This window comes from Sitophilus oryzae, unplaced genomic scaffold, assembly GCF_002938485.1.
Source record: "Sitophilus oryzae breed Bouriz unplaced genomic scaffold, Soryzae_2.0 scaffold_177_pilon_pilon, whole genome shotgun sequence".
NCBI classification, from domain to species: domain Eukaryota; kingdom Metazoa; phylum Arthropoda; class Insecta; order Coleoptera; family Curculionidae; genus Sitophilus; species Sitophilus oryzae.
Window position 1 is genome coordinate 4,254,811 of NW_022146479.1, and position 20,721 is coordinate 4,275,531.

Sequence of the window (20,721 nt, forward strand, 5' to 3'; positions counted from 1 at the left end):
AAATTTTGATGAGTTTTGCACTGAAGAAAACATTCAGAGGCTGTTTGATATAATGAAAACTATAGAATTTGACCAACCATGTGAGAAATTTCCTCTTATTTACATCATTAAATTATTTATTAGATTGAAAATATTTAATGCATAAAATATTTTTGTTTACAAATAAAGATTTATATAGTCGAAAAAAGTCCGATAGAACCAATAGAAAAGTAACTATTTTGTCACATCTTTAATTAAATTTTGTAAAATAAATTAATTTTTTATACTATAAATATCTTTTTTTTCCTAATCTCCTACGAACTGATATAATATGACGAGTAATCTATTAAACTACTGTGAGATATATGCCTCGATAACATATTGGTGCAGATTATTTTCCCCCAAACAAATAATAACCCAAACTATACATTATTGATGCGGATTGTCTATGAACTCTTTCTGAAGGTCACAGAAACCTGAACGCGGAATTCGGTGTTCTTTCGCATCTGTTATAGTTAATTTGTGGTATTGTGGTGATTTAGTGTTTTTATTTTGCTATAACAACAGAGACGTTCATTTTCATAACTTATGGTATATTGACTTCTGAGTCAAATCCACATTTATTTAGAATAATTTATTAATTAAAACAATTAAGTATGTAATTAACTAGTTTTTGGGCGGAAATAATCGTTTGGTACTGGTATTCTTTTTTAAAAATATTTAAATAGTTTTCTTTTTGTAAACAAATGGGCTTGCAATATTATTTTTTCTAGCACCTGTACATTTTGTACATTTGTTGCTTTAAAAAAAATCTAAAATATCAATATTCCATGGGTATATTGATAAATTAAAAATTAATTAAGTCTAAATTATAAGAAAATGCATTTTCTACGAAAACTTGAAGAGATAGGTAAAAAATAGTATAATTTGATAGACAATTAAATTATGCATCTGATTCTCGTAAAATATACAGGGTGTTCTATTTAAATTAAACAAGTTATTGCCGTTTAAAGCTAGTTATTATTTAATCTAAATTTTTGGACACTCTGTATAAGGTATTATAATTTTATCAATGCAATACAATATCTGATCAATGAATAATCTTCAGTAATATTTAGTATTAAAAACTTTGATACACTTGGAGAAATGATGCCTTAAATTTTTTACTGCAATTTCACAGCATTGAAAATATTTCAAAAACGGTAAGGTTTAAGTGTGATAAATTCTTTCAATCGTACAATCTAAAAGTAGAATAATATACAGGGTGTTCCATTTAAAAAAATACAATTATAATATTTTTTACATATTTGGGACACTCTGTATCTTGTAAAATTATTTTTAAATTGTAGCTCTAATAGTCCTTCAACGAACACAAAACTTACAATTTGTAAAAATCTAATCATTTAACAATACTCCGTGTCGTATGTGGTGACCAGGTATACAAAGAAAGTGCGTTGGTAATTTTTCAATAAATAATTTTATTTTAAATATTTAGAATTTTGAACGATCGATTTGATAAATTTTTAAATACATTATATATACATATAACACTCTAACTTTTAACCGTACAAAACTAATATACTATATTACAAAATTGTCGTAATGATGAGCAAATAACATAGTTCATACAGCGAATCTACATCATATTATATCGAACTTACAATTTTAAAATATTTTTTTCTGTTTAAAAAGTATCTATCTTTTTAAACATTTTTAAAAATGATTTCACAAAGTAATTTCCTTAGGGTTTCTATTTTTTTTGGAGTCCATCCAAAATAATTCAAAAACAGGCTCAGAATGTATTCTGAATTATTTAAAAAAAAACTGCCGCGAACTAAAGGTTTTTTATCAAGTGGGTTTTGGAATGTGACATTTAAATAAGCGATCCAAAGCCATCTTGATGTTAAAACTGTATATGTTTTTACTGGCTACTCACAGTACTCACTAAACCACAGCTTTTGATTGATGTTGAATACATTTTTTGATTATTACGTATGAGCTAATTTACGAAAATAACACAAGTGGATGCTTTTTAATAATTATACAATTTGCTTAAAAAAGGTTTACTGAGATTTTTTTATAAGAAATAACACTTCTGGTCACTTACATATAAATTTTCTGGATAGTACAGTATTTTTTAGATTGTTTTTTTTTATTTTCTTAATCTACAACTAAAAATTATTATAGATTTCTCTATTATAACGATTTAACAAATAATAAATATAATATATAGCTGTGTATCTATTAATACTCTTCGCTGGCATGAATCTTCTAAAAGGATCAATATAATTATGTATTTATTGCGATTTCAGGTTTTGCAATTCTCTTGTATTTATTTGTATTACAGCTATAAAGTGTTTTGCGTAATTTTAAAACTAATACCCTATTTTAGGAGCTAAATTTTAAATTTCCCTAGATTTTTAAGCATCTCCTCTAATGCGACATTGTCTAGAAATCGTTTGAAACGTTTATCACTATAGTTAATATAGTTATGCCTGGAATTAAGCCTACATACAGAATTATAATTATATTTAAGATAAATAAAATTTGAGTTGTGCATGTTGATATAATTAATTTTTTTTTCTAGTAGATTTTTTCAGATTACATTAAAATCCATTTAATTTAATAGTCTATTTAAATTTGGCATCCTATTAAGTCTAATGATTTAGCGATACTTATTTTATTAAAAAATACAGAATTAACAAAATTCCAGTTTTTTTAAATATTTTTTAGGCTTCATATATGTATGTTGTATTAATAAACTATAATAAAGTTCGTTGTTCTCTTTTTAACGGGTAAAAATGTAATAGAAAAAAAATAACATCAAGATTACGAAAAAAAGTATTCCAGGTATTTCAAGTTTTTAAAATTCATAGAACATCGAATTGAACATCGTGTTGATTTAAAAATTTGAAAAACCCCTGTATAATTTTATTTAGGTATAACATGAGGGAAAATATAGTCTAGATAATAGTCTTATTATCTATAGTTAATTGACTTGTACAACATTTAAGAATTTAGGACATGTGTAATGAACAATTATATCGGTTTTATTGTTTGGAGCTATTCAGTTTCTTGTATGTTATAAAAAACGTAATTACACATAAATATATAGGCATAATATTGTTACCGACGTTAAGATTTTTTCTTAAAATATCATCTAAGATTATGTATTTAGGTATATATTCGTCTCCATGCATCACTTCTGATTGCTGTATTCCTTTTATGGGTTTCATTTTTTGATTATAGTTTCACCTTTTTTCGATTAATATTTTCAACTAACGTTTTGTGATTAAGAGAATCCACAACTTAAAATTTTTTATCTATCATCTCTAATCTGTCTAATATACCCTAAAGTCGCCCATACACTGCTATTTTAGATGGCAAAACACAAACTGCATACTTGTTGAAATTTAGGATTTTATTCTTATTCCAAAAAAAAGACTACTAAAAACAAAGTAAATGTTCTTTCGTAAATATTCGAAATAAATCGTATTTTTACGTAAGGAATCTCCCCAAAAGAGATAGCACATATTTTTTGAAAGCCCCTAACAATTCTATTAACGACGACAATGTATGGACGACTTAGAGAACAAAAACCCTTATAAAATCACATTAAACAGCCTGCCTAGTAATTCTGATATCGCGTCTTGGCCGAAAATTGGCACCAGTACCGGCGCAACTCCGCCACCAAGTATTCAAAGTCCCTCACAGCCAATCCCGTCACGGGGAACGGTACCCTCATCCTCAGTAACCATCGCTTCTTTAGTCAATCATCCGCGTCCATCCCTATTAGTTCCGCTTGCATCCGACCCTTGTACCTACAGCAAATCGTCATGCAGAAGATCCTCAACGCGAGCCTGAATTGAGGACTCATTGTGATCAGGATCAGCGCTTTCCAGAACGAGTTCAGAAACCCGAGCCACACAATCCCGAAATGGAGGAACTGCATCTGGATCTTCGTGCCAGTAAAGTACTCGTACATCTTGACACCGATATAAGGAGTCCACGAGCAGCAAAACGCTATGACAAGCGCAAAAGACATCATGTGACTGGGGTTTGACAGGTTCTCGCTCAACGCAGTGGCGTACTCTTTGTCGTGGAACGGAACTCCGCTCCTGAGTTTGCGCAGCATCATAAAGATATACGTGTAGGTGTATACAATAGTGATCAGACTGGGTCCTAGCACCAAAATGGACAGGGTGATGGAATAGGCCGCCATGCTGCCCCAGTCCAGCACGCAGATGTAGGCGTCGCGGTCGAATAATGGCTTAGTGAAGCCGAGGAGTGGAGGGCAGCACAGCATGGCCGCCGAGATCCAGGTGAAGGCCATCCAGCATTGGCCACGGGTTTTGGTTTGAACGGTTTCGTAGCGCAGGGGTTTGCGCACGGCGAGGTAACGATCTACGCTGATCCACATGAAGGTGTACACTGTCACTGCCCACAGTGTTATCTGTAAAGAAATAAAGAAAAAAAAATTACTGTTACGAAAATTCTTTAAATTGGTGAATATTTTCTACTCATGACAACCCTGCCCAAGCAGCAATTGGACGTCGGGACAACGTTGTGTCACGCGAGCAAACGTCGGGGCTATGGGTCGGGGCGCAACGTCGGCACAACCTCGTGCCAACCATAGTCTGCACTAGTTTGGAGAATAATTTTTGGGTCGAAACGACGTTGGATACCGACGTTGGCTAGAAGCCTAATTTAGTACAAACTGCAGCGTTGTTTAAAATCCTAATTCACAGAAATACAAAACTAATATGGCGTCTAAGTCGCGTTTTATACAACAACATTTTTTCAAACCTAAATTATAGTAAAAATACCGTATGATCGAAAAAAAACGGCGTCCAGTTGGCTTGGAAATGACGATCGATGACATTTCCCATATAATTTTACATATAAAATGACAGCGATCTTCATTTCATAGCCATCGTTGACGCCGTTTTTATTCGATCATACGGTATTATTTTTATGATTTAGTGAGAGACATATGTCAGATGGCAGTGAAGGAAAACAAAACAAAAGTACCGTATGATCGAGAAAAAACGGCGTCAGCGTTGGCTATGAAATGAAGATCGCTGTCATTTTATATGTAAATTTATATGGGAAATGTCATCGATCGTCATTTCCCAGCCAACTGGACGCCGTTTTTTTTCGATCATACGGTATTTAAGTGTGGAGGATGTTTGAAGATCATAATTATTGAAACCGACTTTAACCGACTCTGTTACTCGTTACCCAAGGCAAAAAAGTTAAACGCAAACAACTTTATTGATAAATGTATTGTTTCTACTTTGAAAAATACTGATGGGCCTTAAAATTAAAGAAGTTTTAAAAATTTTCTTGAATTTTTTTTTTAGTAAAGTGAGAATAATTTATTCGCAGTCGAAAAAATTGTTTCCGCGTGTTTTTTAGGGTCAAATATTTCAAGTTAATGTATTCAAAAAGCAGGAATTGCTATTTTAGGAACGAAACATTTTCTTATTTAACAACATGGCGGCTTTCACTTTGTTGTTTTGGAGATTAAGATGGAGTAGTTCGAGTAGTCGCATACTGGACTAATAAAGTCGCAGTTCGGCCTTAACAGGTAGTATACTAGTCGCAAGATTGCCTAATTTAGTCATCCTAGAGTCTAGCTTGTGCCGCCCTCTATAATCTAAATAAACGAGAGAGTGGATAAACTATCGGTAATATATGTCGATGTATATTTAAATTTAGTTTTATATGTACCTTTCTTATGTCCCATTTTAATTAAGTTTTTCTTTTATAAAAACAAAAACAGCACTGAACTGTCTGACTGAACAGAACAATGAAGTGAAAATTTAAGATTTAAGGTTATGGTTCAATACAGTTGCAAAAAGGTAGTGACTCGACGTCCTACCAACGTAAGAATAAGGAAATCTAAACAACGTTGGAATTAGTAAAACAGACGACGTTTGCATAACGTTGGAATAGGTCCTGAAACTGACGTCGGAAAACTCTATATTGTTCAACGTTGTAACTACGTTGTCCGAATCACCAAAAAAGGTTACAAGACAACGTTTATTCGACGTCGCAGAAGCTTCTACTTTGCTGTAGTACTAGTCCAACGTCGGCACAACGTTATAAAAACGTTTAAATTTATTTTAATACCTAAGGTAGGGAGCTAACTATTTTTTGTAACTAATCCAACGTTGTGTTTAGTAAACATGTGTTAAAGAAGTCGTGAAAATGCTACTTGGGTGTTTAGATATAAACTAGAGTAATAGCCAAAATATTGGTAAACCCAAGGCCTTCTGTAGAAGATTAAAATACAAAATAAAGTTCCTATGAACATACGGCTTAAGATGATTCCTGATTAAGTTACAGCCCTTACTGCCTATACTTGAAATATATTGTTACGGATTCCGTGGGTCCACTAATTTAAACTCACGATAAAATACTTAACGAATTTATTTCTTTCTCACTCTGTACACACAATTTATACTAATTATAAAACACAATTTATGCAACTACTATTACTCTAACTCTGGCACCTTCGCCAATTAATTCACAATTTCCAAACGCGGTATATTCAAACTTCAAACTGCTCCAACTACCAAGCGCAGGCCTTTATATACCCTCTGGCGAGTGTTTCTGGAACGTTCTAAAGAATTCTGTAATATTCTTTTACTTTCTGGCGAATGCGCCAGGTTTTTCAATGTACGTTGCGGTTACGTAGGCAACCAGCAATACAGTTTAGCGCCACATACACCTTGATATTGCCCCCTTCTCAAATTTGATCGTCCCGATCAAGGTTTCCTGTCCGATATCTCTTCAATCGATCCAGATGTACTACTTTCATCTTACTTTTAGGGCTGCGTTGAATCCGGTACACAACATCATTTATCCTCTTGATGACTGTATAAGGGCCTTCCCATGCTGGAGTTAACTTTGGGGACCTTCCTTTCTTGCGCTGCCGGTTATATAAACATACCATATCGTCCTGTTGAAATCCCGTAGAATTAGCTCTAAAGTCGTAACGAGCTTTCATCCCATCACTTGCTAGCGCAATCTTACTTCTAACGGCCTTATGAACGTCCAGTAATTTCGAACGACAGTCCAACGTTATCTTGTTCCATTTTTCCTCCAGATCGAGTACTTTTGGTCCTTGTCTAGCTGCGCAAATCTTACAACGTTGACACCATTTCTTAACATCTTCGCAATAATCCACCCAGTAAAAACGGTCTCTCAGCTTGCTCAAGGTCTTGTTTACTCCAAGATGGGCTCCAGTTTTACCACCGTGAATTTCTTCCAATACCTGGATAACTTATTTCTTCCTTGGTCCCAGAAACTGAGTTTTGTTACTGTCCTACCATCCGCACTTTCCCACGTGCGCTTTAATAATCCATTCTCAATAACCAGTGAATTCCACTGAGCCCAGAGAGCTTTGAAAACCAGCCCTCTGTCCGCAATATCCTGATACGGTGGTCTCTCGCCGTTACCTTCCTTGAGCCGTAGTATTGCTCCGATGTCTGGATCTTCCATTTGATCTTTCCTCAATTGTATCGTCGTCCATTGTTCGTCAGTTCTCAGTTTAAAATTCCTTACTCTGATAGTGCTTTCGCGATGATTCATTTTCTTGTCCAGGGTAGCCCGTCGTCGATCTGGCTCGTTGTCGATAATTTGTACCCGTCCTACACGGCACTCAGGGGTTTTCTCCATTTTCCCGAACACAGTCTTCTTGGTATCACCAGGTATCATCACAATTTCCGCTGATCTTGCTTCCATATTTCCTGGTCTCTTCTCTTTAGATACAGCAAATTCTTCATTTCCGATTTTCAGGATGTTTCTATGGTGATCGAACGAAAAACCATGTTGACTGATCACATCCATACCCATGATAAAATCATCTTCAATGTCTGCCACTAAAACGCTATGGTTAAACTTCAAATTCCCTACTCCAGTTCCATGAAAGCCCCTCCCCGTACAACGGCCATTTTCCCCCGTAATAATAATAAATATATAAACACACAATATAAAAAATACAACATAATATAAAAAATGGTTTACCAATGTTATTAAAAATAAACAAAATATATTATTTTTATCTATCCTTTCGAGGAATGTAACTTCCTCGGACAGCATCTTATTAGTGCATAACATATTGTCAAGGTGTATTACTGGTTGCATAACTGCATTATTGCTACATGGCCGCAGCGTCTATTGAGGAACCTGGCGAATTCGCCAGAAAGTAAAAGAAAGTTACAGAATTCTTTAGAAAATTCCAGAAACCATCGCCAGGGGGTATATAAGCATATACGTATTATTTACAAATATACTCAGGATTCCCTATTTAACCCCGTGTGCAATTTCTGTGCCGTAAGAAAAAGACAACGTAACCCAGCTCCATATTAAAACTACATAAGTCTATTTCACCCGGATATGGATTTGAACTGCGATTGCGCGAAACTCCGATTGTTGTTCTTTTTGTTCTGTTCGGATTACTTTTTATTTGTGCGCGTAAAAGAGTGGTTTTGTTTAGTTTATTGTTTCCAACTATTTTTTGATATTTTTCCAACTCCATGATAATGTGTTATAAATAATAAAAATATAAATAAAATTGAAGGTTAGATGAAATGTCAGTCAACCACTTCCCTTTAACAACATCGACCAATGAAAACTTCTTCAGGTGAGGCATGCGCAGTTAAATGAATATTCGGGTGAAATAGACTTATGCAGAATTCCATATTGTTCTTTCACTGTTTGGGCTTCACTTTTTGGAGATTAGGCTGAGTATATTTGTAAATAATACGTATATGTATATAAGGCCCGCGCTTTGACAGTTGGACCAGTCTGAAGATAGTTTTGGAAGTTTGAATATACCGCGCTTTAAATAGTGAAATACCGTTAGAGTAATAGTAGTTGCATAAATTGTGTTGTAAATAGCAGGTAAATAGTATAAGTTGTGTGTACAGAGTGAGACAAATAAATTCGTTAAGTATTTTATCGTGAGTTTAAATAGTGGACCCACGGAATCCGTAACAATTGGTGTCGGAAGTGCGATTCAAGAGGATTTTAAGAAGAAATTAAGTGGATTGGAAGATTTTTAGACCGAATCAGAGTATTTTTATGGTTGGTACAAGGGAGCAATCAAAGAAAATGGAAGAAGTAAGCAAATTATTGGGCGATTTTATGGAGAATATGAGAAGAGAGAAGGCAGAAGAACAAGAAAGACTACGTAAAGAACGAGAAGAAGAGCGAGCCCGACTAGAAAAAGAGAAAGCAGAAGAACAGGACCGCTTACTGAAAATTCTAGAAAATCAAGACAAAATTTTCGAAGATTTGAAAATCCAACAACAAGAGAAACAAGAAGAACAGGACCGGCTTGAGAAAATATTGGGTAATTTGGAAATTCGTTTGGAGGAGCGACGTCAGAGAGAAAAGCAAGAAGAACAGGACCGGCTTCAGAAAATCTTAGAAAATCAGGAAATTCGACTTCAGAAAAGCTTCGGAGACATGGAAAAAAAGCAACAAGCAATGTTGGAAATGCGTTGCCAGGAACAGCAGAATCACTTCCAAGAAGCCGTAGAAGATCTGGAGGAACGCCTTCAGCAGAAAATGGAAAAATTAGAGATGGACCTACAGAAGACCAAGGTACAAGTAAGGACACCTGGCGTTCATGGAACTGCGAACCTCAAGGCCCCGACCTACGATGGGCAAACCACCTGGACGATGTACCACCGCCAGTTTGAAGCAGCGGCTGCTGCCAATGGATGGACTGACCAAGAGAAAGCAGCAGCATTTGTCATCGCGCTACGTGGCCCTGCCCTGGAACTGCTGCAAACTATTCCTGCAGCCCAACAGCAGGAATACGAAACTTTGGTTGCTGCACTGGACAGAAGATATGGCGACCAACATCGACGTCAACTTTACCAGGCCCAGATCAAGACACGCCTGCAGAGGTCCGGAGAGAGTCTGCAGGAATTCGAAGCAGACTTACGTCGGCTGGTACACCTAGCGTATCCTGAAGCACCGGAAGGATTTAGGGAAGAACTCGCTGCTCAGTGCTTTATTAGTGGATTAAAGAACGAGTTACAGAGGGCGCTGCAAATATCCCGATTTTCTACCAGCAGCGAAGCACTGGTCAGGGCGCTGGAAATTGAAGCTGCTTTTAGCGCCATCTCTAAACCGAAGATAAGATCGGTAACGGTCGAGGAACAACCCGAAAGCACTCACAGAGGTTTGGAGGAGATGTGTAAGAAAGTCGACAAACCCGTCAATGAGTCAACAACACCGGAAGATCCCAGGACATAAGGTGCTATAGATGTGGCAGGAATGGCCACATCAAACGGGATTGCCGCGTCCAAATGCGATCCCGTTCACCATCCAGAGAACGTAGGCACCAGGAAAACTAAAATCAGTCAATACTAAGGGGCGAGTATTGACTGGGGAGAACAGAGCCCCCAGGATTTTTTCCATTAGAAGTCTAGGAAGAACCGCTGACAGTTTGGTGATCGACGGGAAAGTCAATGGAAAGGGAATCCGAATGACAGTGGACACTGGCGCTATGGTATCGTTGGTGCGGGCTAACTCAGTGCAAGGATTGAAGCTGATGCCTCTGAGAAGAAGAGTGTGTTTACGTACAGTTACGGGGGAAATGGCCGTTGTACGGGGAGAGGCTATCGTCGAACTGAAGTTAGGAAATTTGAAGTTCCAGCATAGCGTTTTAGTGGCAGATATTGAAGATGACTTCATCTTGGGCATGGATGTGATTCGTCAACATGGATTTTCGTTCGATCACCAGAGAAATATCCTGAATATCGGAAATGAAGTGTTTATGTTATCTCCAGATGAGGGACCAGGCAGAATGCATGTCAGATCAGCGGAAACTGTGGTGATACCTGGTAATACCGAGAAGATCGTATTCGGTATAGTGGAGAAAATCGCTGGGTGCTGTGTTGGACTGGTACAAAGTGGCGACAAGAAACAAAATAGGTACTTAGTAGGAAAATCATTGGTGAACACCGACAAGGATATACCGATCAGAATTGCGAATGTTTTCCCGAATTGTGTCAAGATTCAAAAAGGTGACAAGATAGCCATTTGCGAACCTGTAAGAAGTGTCACCCGATGTGATGAAGTGTCGTCAGCTGTTACACAAATGGCATCCAAAGAAACACTAAAACATCTAGAACAGCCATGGGATCACCTAACATCTGAGGAGAGACAGAAGGCTAAGCAGTTCCTGCGAAAGCATGGCGGTATTTTTGAGAAAAATAACAGTGGAAGAACGGTTTTTGTAAAGCACCGGATTAATACTGGTCATGCTCAGCCGATTCGACAACGTCCTAGAAGGGTGCCCCCTTCCAAACAACAAGAAATGGAGACAATGGTAGATAAGATGTTAGAAGATGGAGTAATCGAAGAATCATCAAGTCCATGGTCATCTCCTGTTGTTTTGGCGACGAAGAAAGATGGTAGTACACGATTCTGCGTGGACTATAGGAAGCTCAATGACGTCACTAAGAAGGATAGCTACCCACTGCCACGTATAGATGACACATTAACAACTCTGGCAGGTTCGTGCTGGTTCTCCACTCTCGACTTAAAGAGTGGATACTGGCAAGTTGGGGTCTGGACGAGGAAGATAAAGAAAAGACGGCTTTTTCTACAGGAAACGGACTATACCAATTCAAGGTCATGCCGTTTGGATTATGCAATGCTCCAGCCACTTTCGAACGTCTCATGGAGGTGGTGTTAAGAGGATTAACTTGGAAAACGTGCTTGGTTTACCTCGACGATGTATTGGTTATGGGAAGAACTTTTGAGGAGCATTTGCGAAATTTAGAAGAAGTCTTCGGCCGCATACGGAATGCTCACCTGTACTTGAACCCGAAGAAGTGTAGCTTATTCCAGCGACAAGTGGAATTCTTGGGTCATGTAGTCTCGGCAGACGGAACTTACACCGACCAGAAGAAAATCGCTGCAATCAGGGATTGGCCTAAACCTCGCGACAAGCATGAACTTAGAAGTTTTCCAACATAGCTGCACCTTTACATAAACTTACAAGTGATGAAGTCGGCTACGAATGGAACACCGATTGTGATGTAGCCTTTGGAAGACTTAAGGCGGCTTTATGTTCAAGTCCTATTTTAGCCTACCCGCAACAACAAGGGAGGTATATCCTGGATACCGACGCCAGCAACATCGGCATCGGTGCAGTGCTATCACAAGTGCAAGATGGCGAAGAACGAGTGATAGAATATTACAGTCGAGTTCTATCTAAACCAGAAAGGAATTACTGCGTTACCCGGAAGGAGCTGCTAGCAATTGTGAAGGCAGTTGATCATTTTCATAAATACCTGTATGGCCAAGAATTTTTAATTAGGACAGATCATGCGGCTCTCAAATGGCTTATGGAGATGAAACAACCTGAAGGTCAAATAGCACGATGGCTCGAGAAGCTCCAGCAGTATCACTTTACCATCCAACATCGTGCTGGAAAGATGCATGGTAACGCAGACGGTTTATCCAGAAGACCCTGTCAAATCGATTGTAAGCACTGCAGTAAAACGGAACAACGTGAAATTACTGTCATGATAAGGAGTTTTAAGCTTGGAACCGATGAACAGTGGACGACGACACAATTGAGGAACGACCAAATGGAAGATCCAGACATCGGAGCAATACTACGGCTCAAGGAAGGTAACGGCGAGAGACCACCGTGGCAGGATATTGCAAACAGAGGGCTCGTTTTCAAAGCTCTCTGGGCTCAGTGGAATTCACTGGTTATTGAGAATGGATTGTTAAAGCGCACGTGGGAAAGTGCGGATGGCAGGACAGTAACAACTCAGTTACTGGTACCAAGGAAGAAAATTACACAGGTATTGGAAGAAATTCGCGGTGGTAAAACTAGAGCCCACCTTGGGGTAAACAAGACCTTGAGCAAGCTGAGAGACCGTTTTTACTGGGTGGATTATTGCGAAGATGTCAAGAAATGGTGTCGACAATGTAAAACTTGTGCAGCCAGCCAAGGACCAAGCACTCGCTCTAGGGGAAAAATGAAACAATATAACGTTGGACTGCCATTCGAAAGAATCGCTGTTGACATTGCAGGCCCATTCCCTGAAACGCACAAGGGCAACAAGTACGTTTTAGTAGCGATGGATTATTTCAGTAAATGGCCAGAAGTTTTTGCCATTCCAAACCAAGAAGCATCGACTGTAGCTGAAGTATTAGTCAATAATGTCTTCAGTAGATTTGGAATTCCCTTAGAGCTTCACACTGACCAAGGAAGGAACTTCAAGTCAAGACTGTTCCAGAAGATGTGTGATCTGCTTGGTATTCACAAGACTAGGACAACAGCTTTACATCCGCAGTCTGATGGGATGGTCGAAAGATTCAATAAGACCATTGAACACCTCCCGAAAATGGTGGACGAACATCAAAGAGATTGGGATCAGCACATACCGCTATTCCTAATGGCTTATAGAAGTGCAGTTCACACCACCGGACTTTCACCATCGAAGATTTTGTTTGGTCGAGAATTACGGTTGTCTTGTGACTTGGTGTTCGGATCACCAGACGACGGCACCACAAACGTAGAGGACTACGCGGATGAACTGAAGGAAAGGTTATTGGAAATTCATCAGACCGTTAGAAGTAAGATTGCGCTAGCCAGTGACCGGATGAAAGCTCTTTACGACCTCAGAGCTAATTCTACGGGATTTCAACAGGACGATAGGGTATGGTTGTATAACCCACAGCGCAAGAAAGGAAGGTCCCCTAAGTTAACTCCAGCAAGGGAAGGTCTTTATACAGTCATCAAGAGGATAAATGATGTTTTGTACCGGATTCAGCGCAGCCCTAGAAGTAAGATGAAAGTAGTTCATCTGGATCGATTGAAGAAATACCAGACAGGAAACCTTGATCGGGACGATCAAATTTGAGAAGGGGGCAATGTCAAGGTGTATTACTGGTTGCATAATTGCATTATTGCTACATGGCCGCAGCGTGCATTGAGGAACCTAGCGAATTCGCCAGAAAGCAAAAGAAAATTACAGAATTCTTTAGAAAATTCCAGAAACCATCGCCAGGGGGTATATAAGGCCCGCGCTTTGACAGTTGGACCAGTCTGAAGATAGTTTTGGAAGTTTGAATATACCGCGCTTTAAATAGTGGAATACCGTTAGAGTAATAGTAGTTGCATAAATTGTGTTGTAAATAGTTAAGTTGTGTGTACAGAGTGAGACAAATAAATTCGTTAAGCATTTTATCGTGAGTTTAAATAGTGGACCCACGGAATCCGTAACAACCCATACAGCACATCAAATCACATTTACGATGTGTTTACATTATTAGATGTAGACACAGGGTGACACAATTCCCCCGATGTAAATCTGCTACGTTTACACATTGTAGTTCAACACGTATGCACAAAGGTTAAACGTCCGCCTCACAATGTAGCCACAGTATAGCATTTACGTATACACAAAGTAAGGGATACACAGTGTGCCGTAGGATACACAGTGCTTGTGTATTACGTTTAAACTCTGTTTACACATTGCAGTTGTGACTACCGCGTGTATACGTATGTATTTTGCTTCGTATATACATCTTGTGGTAGATAAAACTACTTCTTATGAACGAATTTAGGAAATAATACAAGTTTTGATGCCTAACTTTTCGTTCTTTTTAAGAAATATTTATTCAATGATACCAATTATATCTTTTTAGAACGAAAATTAGGAAGTCAATTTTCCAAAAGTATCTCGATCGTAAGTTCAAGAGAAGTAGCCTTAAAATTGTTCCATTTTTGTTTTGTATTAAATGTACCATTTTTCTTCCATAAAATGGACTAAGTGGTTAAAAAATAAAATTCTTATATTTCTTTATATCATGGAACGCAATAGCGCAAATAATACAATAATAATAATTATTTACACTGCAGAAACCAGAATTGTATCGTATTAAAAATATAAGTACCTAGTATTAAAAATATAAGTACAACATACTAAAATGGTAAACACTGGTATATCGCCACGATTTTGGTGGACCTCGTTTCCCTCCAAGCAGTTGGTTTGTTAGCATACTCATTCATCGAGCACTCTGTTGGACTTTCTTGTATTTTATTTCCAGATTAACAATCTCACCCTTAAATTTTATATGAAACTGATTATTGAATATTAAACATATCTGTATATTGATCCATCTATAACTTACCGAATATCAGTGTAAGAAGTTCTTTGAAGTGTTTAAATCTTTCTTTCTCTGGTCCATTTAGATTTTTATTATTTCCAAATTAAAAAAAAATTATATTGCAGAGCTAACCTCTTTATCATTATACGAGAATATTTGGAGTTTTCATTCATTGGAGTCAAAATTTGGTAAATTGGGTATCGAGTAAGGGAAGAGTCGCTGCTAGAATATTAATAATACTCTTAGGAAGGTGTAACAAGGCAATTAAAAACTTGTGCTTACCTTAAAATCTCTTTTAAACTACACACAAACACAACATTTATATAGAGCTTCTGAATGATAAAACAATAATGGCCGCTAACACATACCACTCCTAGAAAGGAGAAAGGAGAGAGGACACATAAGATACACTTGGTCGGTGTATCTACGCTGAGGCTATCCGCGCATGCGCACACCTTCATTTCATGCTAGAATTTAGACACAACAGTACACTATTACAAAGTGTCTATATAGATTTTTATACTATGTGTATACGTCACATTTTTACAAGGTGTGTACTATAGGCACAACTATGATACGAAGTATCACACATACATATGACTTATACATTGTATATCTCATATACCGACGTCAGATTTCATCATTTTAATAATTATTTGTTACGTTACAAAAAACTCTTTAGAATCTTGAGTGCATACGGTATACAACTAGTAAACACTGTATCGCACAATTCTATCAATATAAACCTGCATGTATCTCATATGTATATGTTAGAACTAGATGAACACTTAGGTTCACTTTAATTTATTTTGTTTCTCATGTGTCTCCCTTGTAGAAACGTAATTTCATTTGGACGTGCTGTATGGGAATATTCATAGGAACTGATCCTTTTTCCTTTCGCTTACACTATTTCTTTTCACCCTGTATAATTACCTCCACATATCCTACGAGCCTGCATATCACATCTCCATATACCCAATCCTTGACAATCGCCGGATATACAGAAAGAGGCACTATGACAACACCGCAAAGCAGATCGGCTACCGCCAAAGATAACAAGTAACAGTTGATCACTTCTGAAGGGCCTGAAACAAAATTTGTCCCTGTTAGTGTCGAAAATAAATACTCCAACAAGATTTTCTTACCTCTAAAGTTAAGAAAAGTAGCTATAATAAGTACGTTGGTGATGATAATCGCCAAGGCCATGATAAAAATGATCCCAGCTTGCGTGAGGGACTCCAAAGTGAAGACGATCTCAGTATCATCACTGGAATCGCTAAAAATAATCATGGTGGAGGTGTCTCTAGTCCGTAGCATCTTCATTCCTTCGAAAAGCTGTACTCATATGCCTTTTCGCTCCATTTGATACAATATTCAGTTCAAAACTTGGCCTCTGTTGGATTATGGGGTGCTTAAAATGGAAATGGAAGACCTGAAATGGTTTAAAAATTACTTTAATCGATATAAAACTTTATTATATCGATTCGATTTATATACGGAATATCTAGAAACAAAACAGATGGCTATTTTATTATGAAAAATTAATGGATTCGTTGATGAAGTAAATAAAAAATCGAGGTTGGCAGAATATTATATAAACCAATAGCGACAGCCATAAATTTGATCTAAATCACATTTTTTTTTCATTATTTCGATGTTTTGGAACATAATTTTTCAAACTATGATTCTCATTTTATTTTTATATTTTTTATGAGAAAAGAAACATTTATACAGGGTAACCAGTATTATTTTACATTTTATATATTATATTTTCACTCTAATCTTGTTTGAAAAATATACTGGCAATTTATTAAAACAAAGGGAAAGACATTTTATTAAAACATGTATATCTACAAAGATATTTTTAAAATGTGCACTATTACAGAATGCTTTGTCAAAAAAATTTGAATGAAAATTTGTTATAGAAAACCTAGGAATACAGAGCTTTTTCTTGACACTTTTGAGTCACCCTGTATTATGTTATATAAAATGTATATCATACTCTGAACAGTTATGATTTGAATAATAACTGTTCAGAGTATTACGACCACTTTATTTTTTTATCAGAAAAATAAACATATTATATTTTTTATGAGCTGTATAGTAACAAAAACCATTTGAAAAGTTGTTAAAGTTATTTTTAATATTTTAAATGCCCAAGATAAATTATTGTACAAAACACACAAGAAATGGACGTTAAATTAACATGTTTTTATAAATATTTGACCGAAAACTCTCGTGCAGTATAGGAGGTTCGTGTGGAAAAGGCATTTCCTAAAAACTAAACTGGCTGTTTAAATATAATACTAGCTGGAATCGCGTGCCTTAGATATTCGGATATTGTACGTAAGTCAAGTGAATTAAAAAAAAGTCATGCTGCACCCCTCTTTTATTTGCAAAATTAGAAATAAAGGTCACCAATATATTATGAGGGTAGTTTCTGAAATACGCTATGGATACCTATCCCTATATACTTGCAGCAACTTTGATCTTAAAAGGATTCTATAAAAAGGTTTTATGTGAATTAAATTAATCAGTTTATATGCATTTATATGTATAGTTCTTTTCACGTAATTTTTTCTCGTTTTGACCAAAACTAAAAATACGTAGGCAATGAAAAAACAAATATTAAAGTTACAACAAAAACAAAAGAAAAAATATTTATGATGAATTTTAATTTCATTTCTTGAAAATAATTCTAGGATTTTCGCCACTAAGAAGAAAATCTAAAAAATAAAAAAGTTATTTTTTGTAAAGACTACTGGGCATGAATCGAAATGGAAACAAATTATTAGTGGTATTTTACTAGAAAAACAAATTTGCCTAATCCTCATACCTAGATTCTAAACGAACATCCAGAAAATATTTTATTCTAAAATTATTTATTATTGAGTTTTTCATATGTTCAAACTTTTTAAAATAATAATCCTGATTCAAATTAGAATTTCAACAGTAATGCATACCTATAAGAATCTAACATATTAAAAAAATAAAAGTTATATATTACAATTATTGATATTAATCTGCAAGAAAATTTAAGCTAATTTAATGCTAAGCATTAAGAATAGAAACAGATATATCATTGATAAAATTGCTAGATAGATACCTGCATGTCTTTGGTACCTGCTATAGATAGATACCAAATTATGTTAGTTGACCTTCACAGATAGAAGAAAAAGAATATAAACAATAACAAATTAAAAATATATTGCCTATTCTTCATATTTGACAAAATACTGATAATAGATAAAAAAAAGAGGCAAAATAAAAATATAGATATGTACAAATAAAAGACAAGATTACACAAGAAGGCTTGAATTGAAGATATAAATATTGATATTTTGCGACATCAATTTCATTTTCCGTCTATGTTGATTGCCTAATATCTTTATTATTATTGATATTATACAATAAAACACAATAAGCAAAATAAAAACATACAAAAACAAAATCAAGACGAATCAATAAAACATATCACGTAATCCAAAAACGCAAAACATCTATATACTCTTACCTCGATTGCTCTTGATTCTTTACAATGCTCCTTTATGATAATAGATATTATTCTCTAATAATGTTCATTCTTCGTATTATATAAAACACCTAATATACATCACTTAACAATAATAAACCTCTAATTTACAGTTAGTTATCATTTAATTGTTCTTTTTTCGCGTTCACAACACGACGTTTCGATCACCACGTCGTCCACCATCATCAGATCGAGCTGCAGCTTTCTTCGCAGTATATCTTCTTAATGCTGCTGCAAGGGCTCTGCTGCTGCAATTCGCAGGAGGGCATGGTGAGCATAGCGGCTGCCGCGACCTGCTCTGACTGACTGAATAACTCCGGGACCCGGACCCGCTCCGGAGCTGGAAAATCAAGGCAAAGAGAGGTGCGGGATGTAAAATGGATAGAACCAAGGCGCAGGAGTGAGCATGGGGCCGCAAATGACGTCATGTGAGGGTGGCGCTTTATTGCTGTATTTCCTGTGCTAAAAGAGATCCCTTATTAAAGTGGGGTAGAAGAGGTAAAGGGAGGTTTATTTTGTCGGATTTTTAGAGGTGTGTGTGTTTTGTACAGGGTGTCCCGTTTCCGTGTGTTTTATGGAGTTTCTCGTTTATGGGTAGAGGTACAAAGTTGCGGGTTTCATACCGTACATTTTCTCTACTCATAAAACAAAAACCGCATAAAACCTACGAAAATGGACACCCTGTACTGTTCTTAAGGGATGGAAGAGATAATATAGAAATGGAAATAAATAATAAATACGAGAAAAAAAACTTATCTCAATATACAGGGTGGTCCGAACTGTATTCCAGAAACTTCGGCAGCATATTCTGTAGATCAAAATAAGTTAAAAAGTTCGTATAAATGTATGTCCTAAAATGCTTAGTTTCGGAGATACAGGGTGTAGAAATTTCATTTTTATTTCGATTTTTTCCAAATAATTTAAGAAGTAACGTCAATATTTGGATGAAAATTGGTGCCTGGGAGTATTTGGACATGAGAAATTTGATTTTCATGTCAATATGACTCCTACTTGTAGAGGGCGCCACCTACATATTCTTTAACTGGTTTGAAGAGTAATAACTTTTCATCCATATCCATACCTGTATAAAACTACTGAGTAAAAAAATATACATTTACAACTTTTTTACATAAAAAAGGTCTCTTGGTAAAAATCGTTACTAGTAACGGTTCTCGAGATATTTGAAATTGAAATTATGAATACCTGTCATCATTGACAAATTAAACATGTTGACCAAATAGTTATTAGACTGAAATCTTAAATTTGAAATCTTTTTGTGCCAAAAGTTCAACAGAAACTGTTTAATCATCATTTTTTCGCAAAAAAAATTATGATTAATTTAAAAAAATAAAATTTTATTATTTCAGTCAAATAACTCTATTCATCGTGTGCTTATTTTTTGTCAATAATGACATGACAATACATTGTATTGACTATTTCCATTTTAAATATCTTGAGAACGGTTGCTCGTAGCGATTTTTACCAAGAGACATTTTTTACGTAAAAAGTTATGGAAATGTATAATTTTTTAGTCAGTAGTTTTCTACAGATACCGTCGAAAACTTATTACTCCTCAAAACAGTCAAAACGCATGTAGGTGGCGCCCCTTACAAATAGGAGTCATTTTGACATCAAAATCAAATTTCTCGTGTCACAAAACTCCCAGATACCACTTTTCATCCAAATATTGATGTCACTTCAGAAATTATTTAGAAAAAATCGAAATAAAAATGAAACTTCTACACCTTGTATCTCCGAAACTAAGTATTTTAGGACATACATTTATACGAACTTTTTTACTTTTTTTATCTGCAGAATATGCTGCCGAAGTTTCCGGAATACAGTTCGGACCACCCTGTATATACGTATAGGTTATACATGAAAAAGTTCTTAATATTTTATTTATTTTACATTCATTAATCTAACAAAACAATAATCCGAACCAATGGGGACCTACCACAGCATCCTGTAGGCAGAAATCTACGCTATCGAAAGATGCGTACAACTTATCTTAGATAGAAACTGTCGGAAACAAGAAATAACCATCT

General features: G+C 36.0%; 1 protein-coding gene across 2 annotated transcripts; it reads right to left on the minus strand.

Moving 5' to 3' along the window:
* Positions 1 to 1,443: 1,443 nt before the first annotated feature.
* Positions 1,444 to 19,364, minus strand: LOC115882367 (beta-2 adrenergic receptor). 2 transcript variants are annotated; one of them, XM_030900414.1, is made up of 4 exons: positions 18,656 to 19,364; positions 16,287 to 16,573; positions 16,075 to 16,226; positions 1,444 to 4,432 (listed from the first exon to the last, which is right to left on the minus strand). In XM_030900414.1, the coding sequence occupies exons 2-4, from the start codon at positions 16,462 to 16,464 to the stop codon at positions 3,749 to 3,751; spliced, it is 1,014 nt and encodes a 337-aa protein (XP_030756274.1). In that variant the 5' UTR covers positions 16,465 to 16,573; positions 18,656 to 19,364; the 3' UTR covers positions 1,444 to 3,748. The 2 variants fall into 2 exon arrangements, with proteins under 2 accessions (XP_030756274.1, XP_030756275.1); XM_030900415.1 differs by lacking the exon at positions 18,656 to 19,364 and having other exon boundaries at positions 16,287 to 16,903.
* Between the last annotated feature and the right edge of the window lie 1,357 nt (positions 19,365 to 20,721).